The 21,428-nt window shown below is 41.1% G+C and overlaps 1 protein-coding gene across 1 annotated transcript in view; it reads right to left on the reverse strand.

Annotated features, from left to right (window-relative positions):
* Positions 1–716: 716 nt before the first annotated feature.
* The window catches only part of CBLN4 (cerebellin 4 precursor), a 31,837-nt gene continuing 11,125 nt past the window's right edge, over positions 717–21,428 (reverse strand). Inside the window, exon 3 of the mRNA XM_083146528.1 lies at positions 717–2,773. Coding sequence (XP_083002654.1) covers positions 2,576–2,773 — 198 coding nt within the window. The 3' untranslated portion in view covers positions 717–2,575. The remainder of the gene's footprint in view (positions 2,774–21,428) is intronic.

The raw sequence follows: 21,428 nt of genomic DNA on the forward strand, positions 1-21,428 counted from the left end.
CATGAAATATATTGGGAGGAATGTGGCAGTTAAACAGAGATAATCTTACAAAGTGATCATTTGAGTATCCCCATACTGGCAAATTTGGAGAATAGGAACGGTATCCCTTATTAATGGACACATAATTCCTCTTCCTCTCCCATCTGTGGTGCCAACAGGGGACACCTTTCACTTTTTACTTTACCACAATTTATCTATAGGTATGAGGACACCTTAAGAGAGGCATCACCATTGGCAGCCTAGTGTGCACGGGAAGGGACTTACACACTTGTTTTCACTTTTTCAAATTGAAACCCAATTGTAAATTAAGATGAAATAAAATTGCACACTGAAAATGTTGGTCTTTGAACTGTAAGTATCAACATTGCAAGGCAATATTGAGTTTAATAAAGTAACAGAACAAAAACAAAAAAGACCCCATTTAAAAAAAAAAATCTCTTTGAACTTTTGCTTTTCATCACTTCTCTCTCCTACCCAATTCGATCTATTGGAAGTCCAATTATAACAGATGGCAGAATTGCTAGACTGTAAGTGAACTCTTATATATGTGCAGTTACAGTTCCAATCCAATATGTTCAAGACAGGTCTCTAAGGGAACATGCATTTTGAGTTTCAGGTTGAGCATTTATTGAAAAAAAAAATCTGTCGACCGAAGTAAAACTTTTTTTATGTCATTCACTAAAGGCACACTGCTACAGTAAGTGACAAGTAGATAGTAAAATCAACAACACATTTATTTGACCAAATCAAATCTCCAAACATATGTTCCATGAAAGTGACAATGTTGTTGTGTTAATGGTATCAACTAGGATTTATCTATAAGAAGTTAATTTCCCCTTCAAACTCTTTTTTCCCTCTAACATTATATATATATATATATATATATATATATATATATATATATATATATATATATATATAGATATAGATATATATAGATATAACATTTTAATTTTTTTTTTTCATTACATTTTTCTGTGGAGGATTAGGGTATTTAGCTTGCAGTAATTGGTATTTTTCCTGTCACCTATCAGACAGCTTTCTCTAAGCCCAAGGCCCTCACCAGTCCAAACGATAAATATATCAAATAAAGCAACAAACCGTATCATGTATGTTTTCAAAATCCAAAGGTCAAAGCTTCTATCACATATTAACCTTTATTATATATCATTTCAACACCGAGATGTGACAGTAAAATCTATATTTTCCACTCTACAAATATACTCAGTAATATTAACGCATCTCTATGGATTGAATTATTTTTACAGCTCTCTGATAATTAATGATATTTTAATCATTTTAAGGCATCAACTGATAAGATATGTGTAAAGATAAATAATAAGACAACATAGTATATACAAATAAGATCCTCTCTGGCTAATAAAGTGATTCTGTAGGTAGAAAAAACATCCCCAGGTTTCTAATAAAGTGCATATGATCAATCATGCTAATTAAACTTGAGAAGTGAGATTGAGATATCCTGCAGGGCAAAGCAGTTTCTGCCGGTCTCTGCGTGATGGATCACTTAAATGTCGGGTAAGCATTTTTTTGTCATTGTTATGATCTATTTGTTTTATTGTTGGAACATGCTGCTTAAGAACACCTTGCTGCAAAAACTTTTCAGACTTCCACAAATAAGACGCTGAAGTGGAAGGAAAGATCAAAGGAGAACTATCACCTTCTAATATTTTGACCAATGTACCAAACCCAACCTTGGAAACCCATGAAGGTGATCCAGACTGCTTTTCCAAGTCATGCAATATGGGAAATAAAACTGGTGGAGATCACGTTAAGATGATACACTTGACTTTTTGGCACCTACTCTATCCTATCATGTCAATTATTATGTAGAAACATACTCCACCCAGTACATTACTTTTCAGTCCTCGCACAATTTGTGCTTCATGTCTCATGACTACTAGAGGTGACACTTGTGGTACGTTGATATTCCTGCCAGTTGGTGACAGAGGTTTATTACCGGACCTCTTTCTAAAACAAATCAAAGGATTGTGATGCTTTCCTGTTAACTCTTAACCAATAACTTAGCATTGCACCATCATTAGACTATATCGATACTTCAATTATCTATGTAGTTAACGATTGTAGAAATTAAAAGCACCAGGATAATTACAACCAATATACTGTAGTGTCCTATTAATAGCTTTATTTTTACATTATAAATCTATTAAGGCTTTTACTATTTAGCAGCAAAAGACCAACGCTTGATTTAAGTCTGCAAGAAAACCTTAGCTAAATAGACCTTTGTCCTTATTGTAACATGTGATTCATGTTTTCCATTTGCAGGACAAATTAATACCTTTAAATGAAATCTGAATAAAACTTGCAGGCAGCATTAAACTGTAACATTAGGCATATATATTCATTGTCTGATGGATCCAGATATACTTCAAACACACAAAATATTTTCTTTGAAATGTCATTGGAATTTGGCGAGAGTGTAATCCGGGGTCCACCATGAGAAATTAGTAAAGAGACATCAATGACAAGAATGATCTTCAAATTACAAAGGTGAAGGTTTGTCAGTTGTCCCACACCAGGGTGATTGTCACAAACTTCACAGAGGAAACACCAGAAAGCCAGAAAATGTAGAGTACTGCCATCCACCAACTAGATTGCCTTTTTCTAGTTTTAAGTAAACTTTGTCCTCTTTATCCAAATACAGAAGAACTCCATTGGTTGCTGCCTCACGAGTGACATCTTTGTCCCCAGCAAAAGCTGAAATGACTGGTTTGCCATTTAGCATCAAATTAACCTAAGGAATAAGAGACACTGAGTAATTACTGCGGAAAACATAAGAAATACATAGAATTCAGAACACACTGATACTGTATATGAAAATATAATGATGTTCCTCCTGACTTAAAAAAAAAATTGTTTATTTAATTAAGAAACTTTTACAGCAATGTTTGAGAGTCTTTCCTACAACATTTATTAAACTCTCTTGAATAGACAGAGCATAATTATTTTGGACAATTGAAATTAAATAAAAATGAGGAATTGGTGTTATTATATTATGATCCAATATATATATGCTCACATATCTATGGTGGGTGCCAGGAGTACAGCAGAGTGCCCACATATCACACACCCTGCACTCATATAATTATATTTACTGCTCTGATGGTCTGTGAGATATATATATATATATATATATATATATATATATATATTTCCAAATAGTGTCACTCACGTTCCTTAGATGAAAAAGACAACGACTACTGTAAAGTCTTCAACGTTTCGGTTATTTTAATAACCGTCATCAGGATACAGTACAAGAAAAACAGTTACCTTAAATAGCAAAATACCCTGTGGTCTCCATCTGACGGACCCGCCACACTGAGACCGCCGTGTTTAGAGCTGAAGTCATTATACGGTGTCTCACTCTAGACACAATAGTACAATTAGCGCATCATGTGGACTAGCCCAGGCACTGAATCCCGGCATGAAACAGCGCCAGCAGCGTCTGTGCATACATTAGTATCAATTGAATCAAATACTCATTATAGCATGGATTCAGTCTGTCAGAAATGGAGTGAACAAACAAATGAGTCTGTTTATTTCATTATCTGAGAGTCCTGGAGTCCCTATTATTCTGGTGGTGATCTGTATTTGCAATAGCACACCTGAACATGCTGCTGGTCTCTTGGAGAAAGTGTCGGATCCACACAATACTATTATATTATATAGACTACCCTGCTCCCCTTGAAGAAGTCCACAGCCGGACAAAATGCGTCAGGACCCTCCACAAACGTTTTTTGGCTATTGAGCCACTGGACTAACACTTTGCTCCTGTTGGGCCAGGATATAAACTACAAAGAGAGCTAAGTACTTTTTTCAACAAATCCAAGACTTTTTAGTTCATGAAATCATAGTTTTTTTTTAATTTTTTTATTCTTGATTCTTCTCGTTGTTTTAAAAGAATATTTTCTAAAAAAATCTTTTTAAATTATTGTCGCCATTGATTCCCATTGTCGCCCTAATTTTCCCATTTTTTCCTGTGTCACTTTTCAATGCATTGTATAGACATCCCTTTTTTATGTATAAATAAAACTCTTATATATATATATATATGCTTTTCTTATTCTAACCACTTTACATTTTTATAAGAGGTACGTTCCTAGGCGCCTGTTTTCTCTCCTCCACTTCCCTCACAAAAACACCCACCCGATAGACGAAGTTGGCCTTCAGAGAATTGGGCTGCCATCTTACAGACTAATATAAGTCATGTAGATATTATACAATTGTAGGACAAAACAAGAAGCAAAATAGAATATTTTTCTAGAGAGCGCAAGAAACACTATGGAATTTAATCATATAAAAATATACAAATTTATTTACTCATAAAAAATCATAACATCTCATAAAACACATAATTTAAACAATGATCCTTTAGAGAGGATAATAATAATAATTTCCTTTGGGAAAGAACCGTGTCCTTATGCCAATAGATCTCAGAACACTGGCAATTTTGTATTCAGATGGCAATTTTGTTAATCAAGATATTTGTATCCACTTGCTTTGTTTGTAACCAACTGTAGTATGATAAACGATTGGAATATAAACAGTCCAGCACTTGCCAATATTGTAAATATTTGTAGTTATTCCGAGGCTTGGACTTATTTGTATAGAGAGTCAGTGGTACACATGCAAAGTTCACTTAGCCACCCGTAGACTACTCACTCGCTCTGTTAGCATGAGGTGCACATATAATGATGTTTTTACGTAATAACAGCTGCCTTCAGGTACTAGCCGCATGAAGGATTTTCCACGACCTGACCACAGCAACGAGACCTGCTCGCTGTGTCAGGGAGCCGACCGCCTACTGACGGACGCTGCGGGGGAACAGATGTAATCGCTGTCTGATAGCTACCTCAGCTCCCGACGGGTCCTTTAACAGCTTGCGCTGCCCTCTGTTTGCAGCGAGGGTGTGTAGACCTCTATGACGCTTGGAGACGGTGCTTCCAATGAGCGCAGTGAGGTACTGGTGGACACAGGACACGGATCAATAGACGGACATCAAAGGCATCAATGGCAGGGGGGAGTCTTGACGCGTTTCTCCGTCGTATAGACTTGACGGTTTCCTCAGAGGAAGCATCCTCATTGGAAGCACCGTCTCCAAGCGTCATAGAGGTCTACACACCCTCGCTGCAAACAGAGGGCAGCGCAAGCTGTTAAAGGACCCGTCGGGAGCTGAGGTAGCTATCAGACAGCGATTACATCTGTTCCCCCGCAGCGTCCGTCAGTAGGCGGTCGGCTCCCTGACACAGCGAGCAGGTCTCGTTGCTGTGGTCAGGTCGTGGAAAATCCTTCATGCGGCTAGTACCTGAAGGCAGCTGTTATTACGTAAAAACATCATTATATGTGCACCTCATGCTAACAGAGCGAGTGAGTAGTCTACGGGTGGCTAAGTGAACTTTGCATGTGTACCACTGACTCTCTATACAAATAAGTCCAAGCCTCGGAATAACTACAAATATTTACAATATTGGCAAGTGCTGGACTGTTTATATTCCAATCGTTTATCATACTACAGTTGGTTACAAACAAAGCAAGTGGATACAAATATCTTGATTAACAAAATTGCCATCTGAATACAAAATTGCCAGTGTTCTGAGATCTATTGGCATAAGGACACGGTTCTTTCCCAAAGGAAATTATTATTATTATCCTCTCTAAAGGATCATTGTTTAAATTATGTGTTTTATGAGATGTTATGATTTTTTATGAGTAAATAAATTTGTATATTTTTATATGATTAAATTCCATAGTGTTTCTTGCGCTCTCTAGAAAAATATTCTATTTTGCTTCTTGTATTTAACTCTACTAAGGACTGCAGAGAGCCTTAATTGAGAGCAGCAAGTCACACTCGGTTCCTATTTTAAAACATTAATTTGAGTTGGTTAATTGATATAATCAATTGCTGTGCGCCCGATTGGGTGGTCCTTCTCACCTGCTCTGGTTGATCTCCTTGGGACCGTGTGTCTAAATATATCACACGGGCCCCTTGGTTCACCGAAGTAGGTGCTTGGAGGTACACACCTGTGTTTTCTTTGTGTAGGACAAAACAATTTGTCCAAGAAATTGATTTTCACCTTACACACACAATGGTGGATCTGTGCTCCCGTGTCCTATAGCTATTGTTCTAACTATATATATATACAGCCTCTACACCTGCATCCCCCAAGAACAGGGGTTAGATGCAATGAGAGACTTCCTAATTAACAACAACATGACCTCATTAGACCTTTCCCTCTTCATGCAACTTCTTAGGTTGACTTTGACCAAGAATTATTTTCTTTTTAATGGTAGCTTCTTTCGTCAAGTATCTGGGTGCGCAATGGGGAGCTGTGTCTCCCCCTCATTCGCCAACATTTTCATGTTCGCGGCAGAAAGAGATCTCTTTCATGAGAATCCGCTAGCCTCCAGTAAAATCGTCCTATTAACAAGATATATAGACGATCTGTTTATGTTATGGGGGGGCGACGAACATGAACTCAAAATCTTAGTTGACGATATCAACAGCAAACCCTCTCCTATTAAGCTTACCATGCAATGTTCCAATCAGTCTGTAAACTACCTCGATGTACTCATTACCCTGGAAGAAGGAAGACTGAAAACATCGTTGTTTGTCAAGCCAACTGACAAAAATACCTTATTGAAGGCAAACAGCTTCCATCCCATCCCCTTAAAAAAAGCCCTACCAAAATCCCAAATGCTCAGGGCAGCAAGAATAGTGAGCAAATCGGAGGAACTTCCAGAGGTTCTTGATACATTCATTACAAAATTTGCTGAGAGGGGTTATGACAGGACATTGCTTAAACAACAAAAAGAAGAAGTCCTACAGTTGGATAGGACCTCTTTACTCTCCTTCAAGAATAAAAAACAAAGAGGAGAGACGATCCCCTTGGTCACAAAACTCAACATCAGCAGCGCGGTTGTGCCCAGAGCATCTAGAGCTCTATGGCCCATCATAAAAACTGACAAGAGTCTGCCTGGTCTTTTCAACAAAAGACCTATGCTCTGCTACAAGAGAGGAAGAAGCATCAAGGACCACATTGTCCACAGTGACATCACTGGTTTTGCAGATAGTAGACCTAAAGCACACTTCCTATCCAAGGCACCCGGGTGCTACAAATGCCCGAAGTGCACCACATGTGAATACATGTTGACGGGAAGGTCTTATACACACCCTGTCAACAATAAAGTCTACTACATCAACCATGTATTATCCTGCAGGTCAACACACATAGTGTATGTCATCCAGTGCCCCTGCCGGAAGATATACGTGGGCAAGACAGTGAGGCCCATGAGGGATAGGATGGCCTTACACAGGTCTGCTATAAAGGCAGCATTGGAGGGCAAGGATCAAGAACAACCTGTAGCCAAGCACTTCGCTGCCTGTCACCACAAACTGAGCGACCTGAGGCATATGGCCTTAGATCATGTTCCGGAGTCCATTCGAGGAGGGGACAGAGGAGGTACTCTCCTGAGGCTGGAAACAAGGTGGATCTTCAGACTGCATGCTACCAGCCCCAACGGCCTGAATGAAAGACTTCCATTGGGAACTTTGTTATAACCGTCTATGACAAGTCGACTAAAATGAGTCGACATGTAAACGTACTCCCAGTGAATCTGAGTCCTTCCTCCTGTAACGTCAAGAAGCCAGCCTTATCAGACTGACTCAACTGCTATACAGCAACTTTGATAGTGCAATTTAATCAAAAGTAGTTATGTTTATAACCAATGTTTCTAGAGTAGTTCCTATGAATTAATATAATTAATTGCCAGCTGAACGCCCACCCTTGTTTCGTTCTGCTTTTTAACATTTTCTATAATACATTATTTCACAGCTATTTCCAGCATCAATCCCATACAGTTTATTACACTGTGGTTTTTTGTGTTCACGTTTTTTTTTTTTTTTCACTTCCCCTTTCTATTACTCGTCACTAACATGCTGGATTGCTTTACATTAGATGCACTCGATTTAATAATCATTTTAAATGCTAATATTTATTATATATTAACTTTATCAAGCATCTTCATTATATGATTGTTCACAATATGCACTATGTACAGTGTGCCTTAATTCTGCTTCGCTACTTGCAGGTCCCCTGCCAGCCGAGACGCCGTCAGTTACAAGAGGGATATCACCATGGTGACCAGGAGCTTGCGGTTCAAGCAAGCCCATCGGAACGCTCCTCTTGCGTCATTTCCGGGTAAGTCAGTTCTGACTTCCGTCATACAGCGTGCACGGCAGGCGGGGACCGGAGTGCGGCGCGGGAAGAAGGACACCCTATTTAAGGTAAGATGTACCTGTACACCTTGTCTCACCTGCTTCACTTTGATAACGGGGCCACGAGCTCCGAAACGTCAGTTTTGCTCACTTAAATATATCTTTTGAAAAAAGACCCGTCTGAGTGCCGCTACTTTGTACTACACGCTATATATATATATATATATATATATATATATATATATATATATATAGGTTGGTACAGTAATTGGACTTCCACACACACTGTGCAATCTCACTCTAAGCAATTTAACTCCTTATGGCTACTGGCGAGGAAGCAAACGAGGCATTTAATCCTCGTATCATCCCACTATGTGACCTCTTCAGCTACTTGGAATCGGATGCTGATGGTATTATACACAAGCAACATTTCTTCGATTCATCGGAGGCCAACACAGCCGATATTGCTTATCGAGATCTTCTAAGACTTAAGAAGAAATTGATTATACCTATCATGCCATATCACTAAGTGATTACTTTCGCCAGAAAAAGATACCGCGGGGCTTCCGCGTCAAGAATTGCCCCACTATCGGATGCTATGATTCTAATTTTTGCGCAAAATGGATCGCTATCACTAACAAATGTGCGATGGACCTAATATTGCTTGTGATCTCGCACTCCAACAAGGAGACTCTACAATATCAAGAAAAGATAAAGCAATTTGAGTCCGTCCACATGCGAATTCTCACGTCTGATCAAGACACTGATTGGATGACCAAATTGTCTACCCAATTAGCGACCTATAAGAAAGATTTGATTGCTTTTAAAAAAGAAAAATTCACTAAAGTCGAACGGGACTATGAAACCCATCAGGTTTACAACTGGCTCTCTGGGACCTCCAATCAGGGCCGCAGCGAGCACAGGCGGAAACCATTTTTCAGACAACATAAATATCCTAAAACCAATGTCGACACTGATACCTCGGCTGAGGTAGGGAGTTCGGCTAGTGATACTGAAACAGCTCAAGCCAAAGGAAAGAAGCTAGTCCCTTTAGGGCTGAAAACACGCACAAAGGGCGGCCCGCTCGTAGAACCACTCGACGTGGGTGGCAGAACCAACGCCAGAGGTCGTGGAAACAAGCCACCCGCAGGCACAAAGAAGAAATAATCTTCAATTTATCTACACATACCCTGACTATGGCTGAGAAATCTGTCCTTAGTAAAGGATTGTCCTATGTGCCATCTGTACACTTCAATCCCCTGAATTGGCATGCCGAAAAGCGTCAATTACATCGCAAGCATAAACTCAAAGAGTACTTTCACAAAAATCAGTATCCCCCTGTGGAGAATGCTGTTCCTCTGCCCAATAAATTGAAGCAATTTAAATATTTTGACCCTTTGTCTAGTAATCCTAGCATTAAGACGTTTATGCGTCTGTTGGGCGTTGAGGTTTCTGCAGCCACCAATGAGTTTGAAGCTCCACGGTACAATCTTTCCCCCCTTGAACGCGAGGCATTACATAATTTGTCTAAAAATGACCGTATTGTCATTCGGCCCGCGGACAAGGGGGGTGCGATTGTACTACAGGATCACGATATATATTGTGAAGAAATCTTTAGACAATTGTCTGACTCTGAGGTCTATCTAAAATTGGTGTCTGATCCTTTTATTGTAATTACTGCACAATTGAAATGCATTTTGGATAGGGCACGTACCAATTCACTTATCAATGATGAGCTACACCATGTGTTATTACCTAGGTTTCCCATTATGCCCATTTTATACACGTTGCCTAAGATCCACAAGGGGCTAGACCCCCCGCCGGGGTGACCAATCATCTCGGTGAGGGAGTCCCTCTTTCAGCCTGTGGCTATCTACCTTGACACCATCTTGCAACCCTTTATACAGGGACATGAGCATTTTCTATTAGATACCACCACTCTCCACATAAAAACTTGAGGCTTTTGGTAATCTTCCAAGTGATTGTTGGCTAGTCACGGCTGATGTGACTAGTCTCTACACGGTAATACCACATGTGGAAGGACTGGCATCGGTCCGGAGAGTATTATTGTCTTATAACACACATGGTGCTGATCTCATTGATTTCTGGATGGAACTACTGGAAATGATACTAACTAAGAATTTTTTCAGGTTTAATGGTCAGCACTACCTACAAACCAAAGGATGTGCTATGGGGTCCTCTGTGTCCCCTACGTATGCCACATCTATATGTTCGATGTTGAACACAATTTCTTTTTTTCCAGTGATGAGATTGCTACGCGAATCCCCTTTTTCACTCGCTATATATACGATTTACTGTTTGTATGGCGAGGGGACTTGGGTGATTTAACTAACATCTTTGATCGCATTAACGGTACTGCACACCCTGTGAAATTTACGTATAAGGCCAGCCAATGTGAGATTGAGTTCCTCGATGTCCTCATCAAGGTTAAAAATTCTGTGATTAATACTTCAGTATTTATTAAGAGTACTGATAGAAATACCTTTTTGCACTGGGACAGTTGCCATCCTCATAGTAGCAAAGCCGGACTACCTTATTCACAAATGCTTAGGATGTTTAGAATCAACAATGATGTGACCAGTGCTTGTCATCAAATTGATGAGCTCATTGAGAGATTTGTGATTTGTGGTTATCCACGTGAATCCTTGGTTGCGACCAAGAATAAGGTATTGGATAGGAGACATCTTCTAGACAGCAGGATGGACAGACAAAATCAAGACCGCCTGCCCTGGGTAACTCAATATAACACCTCAGCCCCCCAGATTAAGGGTATCTCCAAATGGTTGTGGGGTATTGTTAAGTCTGATGATGATCTTAACCTAACTAACACTACCCTCATGCCTTGTTATTCCAATCCCCGAAATCTCCGCAGTTGGTTGGTTAAAACTGATGTATTACAACCAGGTCTATCGTCGGTTGGCCATTTCCTTTCCCAGAAGAAACATGGATGTTTTAAATGTCCATGTACTACTTGCAAATTTATGGTTCCTGGGCATGTGTTCTGTCACCCCCCACTCAGGGATTAAATTCCAGATCCGCCATCATCTCACGTGCGAGAGCTCATTCGTGGTATACCATACGTGGGAAAGACCAGCCGCAAGTTCAAGGAGAGAATGACAGCTCACCGGTCGGCCATCAGAGTCGCCATTAATTCTGGCTCTAGTGAGCAGCCTGTAGCCAGGCATTTCCTGGAGCTCCGGCATGGTCTCTCCTCCTTAAAATACTGCACGATTGATTGTATCCCTCCTCTATCATGCCGGGTAGATAGGAATCTAATCTTAATGCGCAGAGAAGCGTTTTGGATCAATAAATTGGATACGATTCATCCCAGGGGGTTAAATTATACTATTCCCATTTCCTGTTTATTGTGATACGCTGATATGATCATATGTGTTGTCTTTCATTCTATATGGGCACATTATATTATTCTGTCTGTTTTTTGGTGATTAATCCTTTCTGTTTGATGATGGGTTAATATGTGTTCTTATGATCATGATTGTTTGTTGTATTAACATGTTTGTACTGTTTATGTATTCAGCTTCCTTATCCCCTTTTTCACTCTGTTTGTTGATAGTGAGGCGTCCCTGTGGCAACTGACCAGGAAGAGGACGTGGAGCAGTGTCACCGCGTCTGTAGGCCGGGCTGCAGACGTCGTGACGTCATCTGAAAGCGCCGCTTCCGGGTTCCAGTGCCAAGGGGACGGGACAATCCAGCATGTGGTGGGGATATAAGGTAAGCATGATTCAATGTTTGTTTGTAATCCTGACGAAATTCTGAGTTAGAGAATGAAACATTGATTGGTAACACACCGTCTGAAGAGTTTTCTTTTTGCAAGTCGCTGCATCCATTGCCACATCCATTGCCACATATATTGAGCCTGCAGACTTCGTGCGCCTAATATCGCATTGCGTCACTACATACTTTTCATGCAGTTTTATTCTAGTTCACTAATTTATGCAATGATTAAAATGTGATCTAAGTTCTTTTAGTAGTTTTTGCTTGATGCCAAAACAGACAGACAAAAATTCCAGAATAAATTATTTTGTCTCCACAATTCATAAATGCAAAACATTGTTCTCTGCACAAATTCCATTCAAATTCTTATTTGCCAAATGTCTTTTCGAGTAACCCAAGGAAGGTTCCACAACAATTGCTGTTCTCAATTTTTGCCCTCCCTCAAAGATAGCAAAGAAAGGGGGCACAGCTAGTACCGTATTCTTTAAAAATAAAACTCTTTACTTAAGAATACATGTACATATATGTTTAAAATCAAGGCATAACACGCTGATGCTCAGGATGTGCTGATTCTTAATCACTTTTCAAGGCTTAGTACATCTGGCCCACTAAGATGCTTTGTATGCAAACTTGCTGCCCATTGACAATCAGGACCAAAGAAGTGAGAAAGTACCCTTAATATTTGGTTATTTTCTGCACATGTTCTGGATTGATGCTAGTAAAGCTTCATAATTTATCTTATTCACAAGAAAAGCACTTAGAGATTGCATCAATACACTCCTCTACTCAGCTAAGCTGGTAAGCACAGCACAATTTTGGGGTATATCCAGAGCGCTGTCTGTAAGTGATTCTCCTTCTTCTCTCGTCCTCCCAGATGTTTTATATGGAAAAAGAGAGAAGAAATCAATGAGTAGGACTGTATGGATTATTTTCTTTTTGATACTTTAAAATACAGCAGAATTCTCAATGAGACATACCACACTCACAAGTAGTGTGTGTGTTAAACATTCATAAAGGTTTATTTTGCGGTGGTGTTTGAAGCCTTCACCACATTACACCATGTGTTCACGAAGTGTTTAACGTACATTTTGACTCACTTGGAGACAAATGGGACACACATATAAAGGTTTCTCTAGTATGGGCGTACCGATAACTCACAATTCACAATGGCATTTTCAAACTCATCTGGGTTTCTTTTACTTGAAAGATGGAGGTTTAATCCAAAATAACTTTTTAATGTGATAAAATATTTAAAATGTTGGGGGTCACAAAAACAATAAGGCAGGTGAAAGATGTATAGGGGGCTCACTTGACAAAAAAGATGACCTTCCGGATCAGTCAAAAAAGTTGTCGTGGAGTGTACCACACAATACCTTACTGTAAATGTCCAAAAGTGTCCAACAAAAGAAATAGTGGGGAAAAGTCCCAAGGAAAGAGTCCACAAGAATAATGTAGGTCCAGATAGCCAGCCAACGCATTTCAATTCTTAAATCTTTTTCAAGGCCTCTGCTGTACTGGGAATGACATGGGGTAATGTCATTCCCAGGGAAGCACTGCGCGAGCACCGGTTCACATCATACTGTCACAGAGACCAGTTCTGCATTCTCAGAGTTTCACTGTCTGCAGTGCGTTGAAGGGTCTGCTGCTGAATCCGGCACAGCAGCTGCCACTACCAGCACTACCAGTAATATACATCATGATTCATTTACAACTTATTAGTACATTAATTCAGGATGATGGTTAATTTACCAATTATTCTCTTTGTTAATGTGGCACTGGTAATATTAGGCAGTCCTGTACACACCCCATCTACCACAGAAATAAAATACCCTTTAAGAAAAAAAAGGGGGTGAGGCCCAAACTGGTATCTTGCCTTGGGCCCCAAGAGGTATAAATCCATCTCTGATACTGCATTATTTTTAGAAATAATTGTTTCCCTAATTCTGCATACTGTACTTTGGTAACATACTCACTTTATTTAAAATAACTGTTTTCTCTGACAGAACAATGGATGGTACTGTAGATTGTAAATGAGTTATAGTTGAGTTCATTGCAGCATATATTCCTTTGGGGCAAAACATAATAGATTGTGAAATGACTATTACAATATGGAAATGTGTGAACAGAAATTCTTGGAAATGGTTTTGGAAGTAAAATTTGGGGAGTTCTGCAATTCCTATTATGATCAATGATTCTAGCTAGCACTAATAGTGCAATAGAGCTCTCTGAGATTTCCAGCAGCAGGCCAGCCTTCCTGTTCCGCCCACTTTCTCAGCCAATCACCTCATCAAAGTTCTGATCCATCAGCAACCCAGGAGTTTCTACACTGAAGCCATCCACTCCCTTCCCACGCTCTGCAATCAGTGCATCAATGTCAATGGCAAATATGTGTACTTTTAATGTTGCACATGAACTGTAATTAAATATTCTTTAATTAAAATATTCTGTATATACAAACGTTCCATCCCCCACTCTGGAATACTGACACTTGTAACTTAGGGTAGCAGGTGGCAAATTGCGTATCTCAACAAAAGCTTCTTCTTAAATTATCCATGTTGTTTCAACAAAAAGAAATGACACTTATTGTGGCCGAATTGTTGGGATACTTGCAAAAAACACCGGGAATGACACTCACTGATTAACAAATCATTAACACAGAGTTAAATGTTCCTTTGAGTTTTTTATATTTAGTGAAGTTAAATTTCTACCACTAGCGTGCCAGTGGCCGTAATGCAAAGTTTACCATAGGCCTCTTGACAGGAAATAGAGCATCTTTTCAGTGTAAATGATTGCTGCTTTAAGAAAATGGGAAAACTCTACCAAAATATCTCACTTTCTGATTACATTTGGACCACAATCTTATTGTTACCATGCTGTAGCCACAGGTAATTTTGCAATTAATACAAAAAAAAAAATAGAGTGAACTGGTGATTCTCCTTTTTAGACCCTAGAGCTGTTTGAACAAATAATGGGGACATTCAGGGGCAGATTTAAGCATGGTGCAGTGATAAAGTTGAAAGTGATAATGCACCAGCCAATTAAGTTATACACCGGGGGGCAGATTTATTAAGCTCGGTGAAGTTATAAAGTGTCTGTTTTTTATCACCGGCCAATCAGCTTCTAACTGTGAAGTTACAGGCTTGGTTTGAAAAATTATAGGTAGGATCTGATTGGCCGGTGATAAAAACCAGAGACTTTATCACTTCATCAAGCTTTAATAAATCTACCCTTTTCACACCACACCTTGGACCCGGGTTATTGCCAGGTTGCTGACATGTTGAACCAGGTTGAGATGCAGTGTAAAAAAAAGCACCAAAGTTTATAACCCGGGTCTACAAACCTGGCAATTTGACCCCGATTATAAGAAGGGCTAAATTCGGGTCGACCAGGGTTTAATGTGAAAGTGCCGAACCAGTGTGGAGCCAGCTTGGACCAAGAATTGAGAACCCAGTTCCCACCCGGTTAAGGGATGTGAAAGGGATATAACAATACAAATATGGCCTCTGTCAACCAAAATCATTGGCTTGAAAAACAGACAGTGATAAAACACAAAGACAATATTTTACAAAGATTATTTATGCTTGTGCGTAAAAGAACAATTTTGACCTTTAAACAATCACACACAAAACAAATTGAAAAAAAAAATGCTTTTGTAGGGATGATAAAGCAACTGAACATGTAATTCACTTTTATTAATGCTTACAAGCAATTTGATGCTTTAATCCCAATAATAGATACAAAAGAGCTCTCTGGAAAAAAAAATCAAAGCATAGAGCTAATTAGACTTTTATTTTAAGAAGTGAAATTACAAACAGAAAATAAGATTTTTAAATTAGAAGTAACAGCAGAAATGTGTTTTCAAGTATTTTTTTCTTAATTGGTTCCTCCATACCTGAACACTGTACAGTATATGCAAACCAAATTTGAGAAGCAGATTGGTGCCAGCGGTCAGTCAGGTTTGCATCTGGGATGGGGTTAACCTACAGTTAACCCCAGTGGCGTAAGTTTGTTCCAGTTGCCCGGAGGCAAGATATATACTGGTGCCCCCTCCCCCCCCCCCCCACACACACACACACACACATACACCCCTATATAACCAGATAGATAGATAGAGAACACATATATATATATATATATATATATATATATATATCAGAACTCAGCCACAGAAGCAATATTGTTGGCTTTTAAATAACTGATTTAAACTTCCAGTGGGAGGAGAGGTGCCCCCTTGGGAGCAGGAGCCCGGCGGCAGATGACTCCATTGCCTCCCAGAGTTCTGCCTCTGGTTAACCCTCTCAAGGTCTTCGCTTTGCAGAAATACAGTAAACTGCACTGACTCTAGACGGGATGCTCTAAAACCCGCATGCAAGGATACTGCCGTAGGGGTATCACCAGCAAAAGCTACCCCGCACCGACCCACGCCACCCAGGGCCGCGATGAGAAATCCTGGGCCCTGGTACAACAACTTCCTAGTGCCCCTTTTCCTGCACACTACACCACTGCTTCCCTGCACCCCCCTTTACTGCACACTACACCACCGCCACCCTGCACCCACCTTCCTGCGAACAAGACTGCTGCTGCCCTGCACCCCTTTAACTGCACACTACATCATTATTACCCTGCACTCACCATACTGCACACTACATTGCTGCTACCTGGCACCCCCCTTCCTGCAAACTAGGCTGCTGCCCTTCACCCCTCCCCCTTCTGGCACACTAAACCACAGCTACCTAGAACCCCAATCCCTACCTAGAATACCAGCTGGTTTGATCAGAGGATGCAGCCACCAGAAACAGATGGAGTATCGCAGCAGTTAAGTATTTACTCCTCACCCCATCCCAGCATACGTTGCTATGACAATTCCACCATTAAATATTAATACACCCCTCTCCAGCACCAATTAATACAGTGCATTGACGTCACCGGCGCACCTGTGAACTTGCGCAATGCACTCCTGGGACCACTAGAGCCACCAGATACAATGCTGAAGGCCTGCTGTGGACACCAGGGGACACTGTGGGCACCGAGGGACCATCGGGGCACCACCAGGGGACATGTAAGCATGTTTTAAAAAAAAATTATTCTAAAAACCAGAAAAATCCCTTATCCGGAATGGCTTGTGCTTTGACAATCGATCCAAATTTAATGTGTATTGATAGATGAACATCGATCATTCAGATATAACCGTGATTGGTACCAATCCTAGGGGGTTATTCTGGTTCACTTCATGTGCACTGCAGGTGGTACAGATGTAACACGTGCAGAGTGAATTAGATTTGGGTGTGTCAATTTGTTTCTGTGCAGGGTAAATACTGGCTGCTTTATTTTTACACTGCAATATAGATCTCACTTTGAAGTAAAACCCCACCCAAATCTAACTCTCTCTGCACAAGTAATATCTGCCCCACCTGCGGTGTACATGGTTTTGTCCATTTGAGAAGGAATTTTCCAGAAGAAGTGAACCAGAATACCCCTCCTAGAGAGGAACAGGTTCAGCAGATATATCCCCCATAACCTAATAGATAAATTAGGGCATGGGGGTTGGGTATAATTTAAATAGTTTATGGTTGATAATAGTAAGAAAATTAAGGGACAAAGCGTTCATGATTTAATGCCAATAATTAGGATTAAGAGCATTTAATAAAACACACAAATGGAATTAAGAATTGAATGTACAGACATTTATTTTTTATTTTATTCGGACTAATTAATAATGAAGACTATAATGGTAATTATTGTAGGTTAAGAAGTTAATGATACTGAATGGAATTGTTACTACTGTATGAAGCTAAAGTGGTTATCTTTGGAAAGGGTTAATTATTGATGAGGTAATGTGATATTGTAAGGTCAAGAATACTCTCTGTATTATATGGCAGCAGGCCAGTGATGGGGGTACAAGGAATACAAACACCCTAGACGCATCTAGGAGTGGCTAGGCGCATCTGGGAGCCTTGAAAAAGACCAGAACTTGGTTGAAACGCTTTGGAATTCCCTGATGGAAAGATAGGCTGCATACTACTACACCAGGGGGATTGTTCCAGCCACTGTATAAACGAAGGGGACACGGGCCTCTAAACGTTGAGCCAATTAAACACTTCCACGTTGTTTCTATATTGATACTGAGGGGGAAATTTACTAAAGGAAATTTGTAAAAAATAGGTGTAAAAATAGGTGTATTTGTATCCAGAAATACACTTATTTTTGAAATTTACTATCCCGAAAATACGGCAATTCGTATTCGTATTGATGTGCTATCAATACGAATATGAATTGCCGTATTTTTGGGATAGAAAATGTTAAAAATAAGTGTATTTCTGGATACAAATACACCTATTTTTACACCTATTTTTTACAAATTTCCTTTAGTAAATTTCCCCCTGAGTCTCCAAGTGCCGCTTGTATATCGAAGTTATATTCCTGGGGTGAAACCCATCTTGAGGGCACTGGAGCAGGCTATCCCTCAGGGGACTCCATAGTGCCGGAGCACACTGTGGCAGGCTGTATGTATATATATATATATATATATATATATATATATATATATATATATATATATATATATATTATTGATAAGAGCTGCATATAAAGGGTGATCAATGGTAATTTAATATTTTACTGCTCCTGAATTTGTTGGATTAATATTTAGTTATGTATTTTTTCCTGCCCTTGACCACCGACAAAAAGGATATCTTTCGAAAGTGTCTGTGGGTGCTTTAAAATTCATTCCCATATGTTTTCACCTGCGTGTACACAGCAATAACGGCAGTCAACCTACATTAGATTTTTCCTTCCCTCACTTGTCCTACTTTTTCAGATGTAAGTACTGTAGGTGTAAATATCATATTCAAGAAAATTTGCATGAGTGAGAAAGCCATACTTGTATGATCTTCTGGGTTCGTCTGGAGGCTGCTAAAATCACTTGGCTGTCCAGGCCCCTGGAAGAAGGACAAGTCTCCCAAATCTGGCTCTACCCACCACTCAGCCAACAGTGAAGTGATTGGACTGGGATTCTGGATGACTCAATTGTAACCACGCCCACTGCTGTACAATGCAGGTAATCAGCATTGTATCATGGGGGAGGGGACATGGACATGATGATGCAATCATGCAGCACAGCCTCTATGACTGAATCACTTGCTGCACCATGCCACGTCCTGCACCTATATTAAGCCATACCCATGATATTACTGTCTAAGTGTTTGCAATTATGGCCTAAAACATTTTATCCAATTTATACTACACAAACTAGTAACTAGTATAGTTCTCTTCAGCATTTCTTACTCTTAGTCTTCTACATGGTAATGTGAGTTTGAGAGTCACTCCATAAGATGACTTTTCCTGTGCATAGGTAGTATGGAGTCAAAAAGTTGACATTCAGAATGTCAACAGCATAATGGTGAAATGTACTAAATGATAACATGTTCAGTTCAAAATGCTGACATACCACATGCCCACATTCTCAATGTCAACACTGACATAATATCCACAATGGGGGGGGGAGGATGAGGGGTAGTGCTAGGTCTGTTTCCCCCTCTATAGTAACACACCATGGGTAAATCAGGTTATCTCATTTGATATTTCAGACAAACTGGCCCAATATTGAAAGAACAGAAAAGGACATGCAACTGAACTGGCATGTACTTTCAAGGGGCGCAGCTGTGCTCAGGACCAGGGACGTGCAGTCAGGGGAGGCAGGGGAGGCAGAGCCTCCCCTGTCATAAATCATAAAAAAAAATATGCACATATGATATTTATAACACATACTGTGTTATAAATATCTAATTAGTATTTTTTTTTATAATCTATGGGGTGAGTTGCTGTGTGGGATTACTGGGAGGCATCAAGAGCCGTGCCTCCTGCTGGCAATTGAAAACCGTCAGCAGCAGGGGCGGGGCTAAATGGCGGGGACAAAAATAAGCTGAAAAGCCCATTTAAAAATGACAGGGAAGCGGCACCTACTCCTCTGCCTCAGTGACAGGAACGTGCCTTCAGCCAACATACAAAGCACGCCCCTGTCACTGAGACAGATGTGATAGGACAGCGGATCAGGCTGTCACACAGTGACAGCCTGTATCCGCTGTCACTGAGTCTGCAGTGCAGGGACATGTGGTGCTGGCAGCTGCCGCGCTGTGACAGACAGCGGCACCGGGGAACCCTGCAGCAGGGTCGGATTGGGGCACCGGGATACCAGGCCAGTTCCCGGTGGTCCGGACCCATCCCCCCTCTTCTGAAGGGCCTGCCTAACCTACCTAAAGTCGCCGTTGACAAACTTCTGCCAGTGGACTGAAGCCGCGATGTCAGCTTGTACAGAGCATCAGGAGCGGCTCCACGTGTATGAGGAAGGCCGCCGCCCCCACAGTCAGTGATTTGGCTGCGGTCCGCAGTGCTTACACTGACACTGACAGCCTCCATAGGAGCAGGTAAAGTGCCGCTCTGACGGAGGTTCTTTAGCTTATGCGGTTTCTCTGTAGCCAGTGCGACTTTGATGCAGCCCGGCCCCAGGATGTAGAGATAGCAGTCTGGAACAATTCCATCTGATCAGCGGCAGTGGGGGAGTCTCCTCACTGCCGCTGATCAGATGGCTGCTATCTCTACATCCTGGGGCCGGGCTGCATGAAAGTACAGAGAAGGAGGGGGCAGCAGGATGCCAGAACTTCACCAGTGGTGGACTGGGCTGAGGGGCAGGGTGCTACATGCCCCCCAGGCCGTTTAAGTTTCATACATGCAGAGCCTGCTCCAGACATATGATTTGCCACTAGACTTTTAGCCCTGAAGGGGCGTCTGCTCCATTGTCTCTCCTAGGTCCTGCTGTAATAGCTCTGCTCCTGGCTGAGCCTGTGACCGTGGCTGAGAGGTCAGGGAGATAGTAGTGTGTGCAAGGCAGCGTGCAGGGAGGTGGCAGAGCGGCTGTCACTGTGTGTACTGAGTGACAGCTTCCGACCTCCGATAGCCAGCAGTAGTGAGTAGCAGTGCCAGATATCCAGTATTTGCACTCCGTGGGGTGGGGCAGCTGGGCTGAGCTGCTGGGCTGCTGAGAACCAACAGTGACTGGAAATCACTTATGAAATGTGCAGAGAACTCCTCTGCGGTTGTTGCTCAGCTGCCCCTTAGAGGACCCCTTGCTGGCTGGTCTTCCACAGCCACGTGTGTGAGTACAGAGCCTGCCAACTCCTAGTAGCAGCATCATGCACCCCAATCCCAGCAAAGGTTGAAGACAGCCAGTTGGAGGAGCCCCCCTGCCCCTGCTCCCTGCAAGTGGTCGGCACCCTGCACAGGTAATAGCACTTACTATTGTAAAACTTTGCTTTGCTGCTGCAGCGCTGATTCAATGTATACTATAGTATATAGGGCATGGCCTGCTCTTAATACTGTGATTCAGTGCTGCAGCATACAAGTTCCCACTTTGCAAAAGCAC

Source organism: Crinia signifera, chromosome 6 (assembly GCF_055691185.1).
Source record: "Crinia signifera chromosome 6, ASM5569118v1, whole genome shotgun sequence".
NCBI classification, from domain to species: Eukaryota; Metazoa; Chordata; class Amphibia; order Anura; family Myobatrachidae; genus Crinia; species Crinia signifera.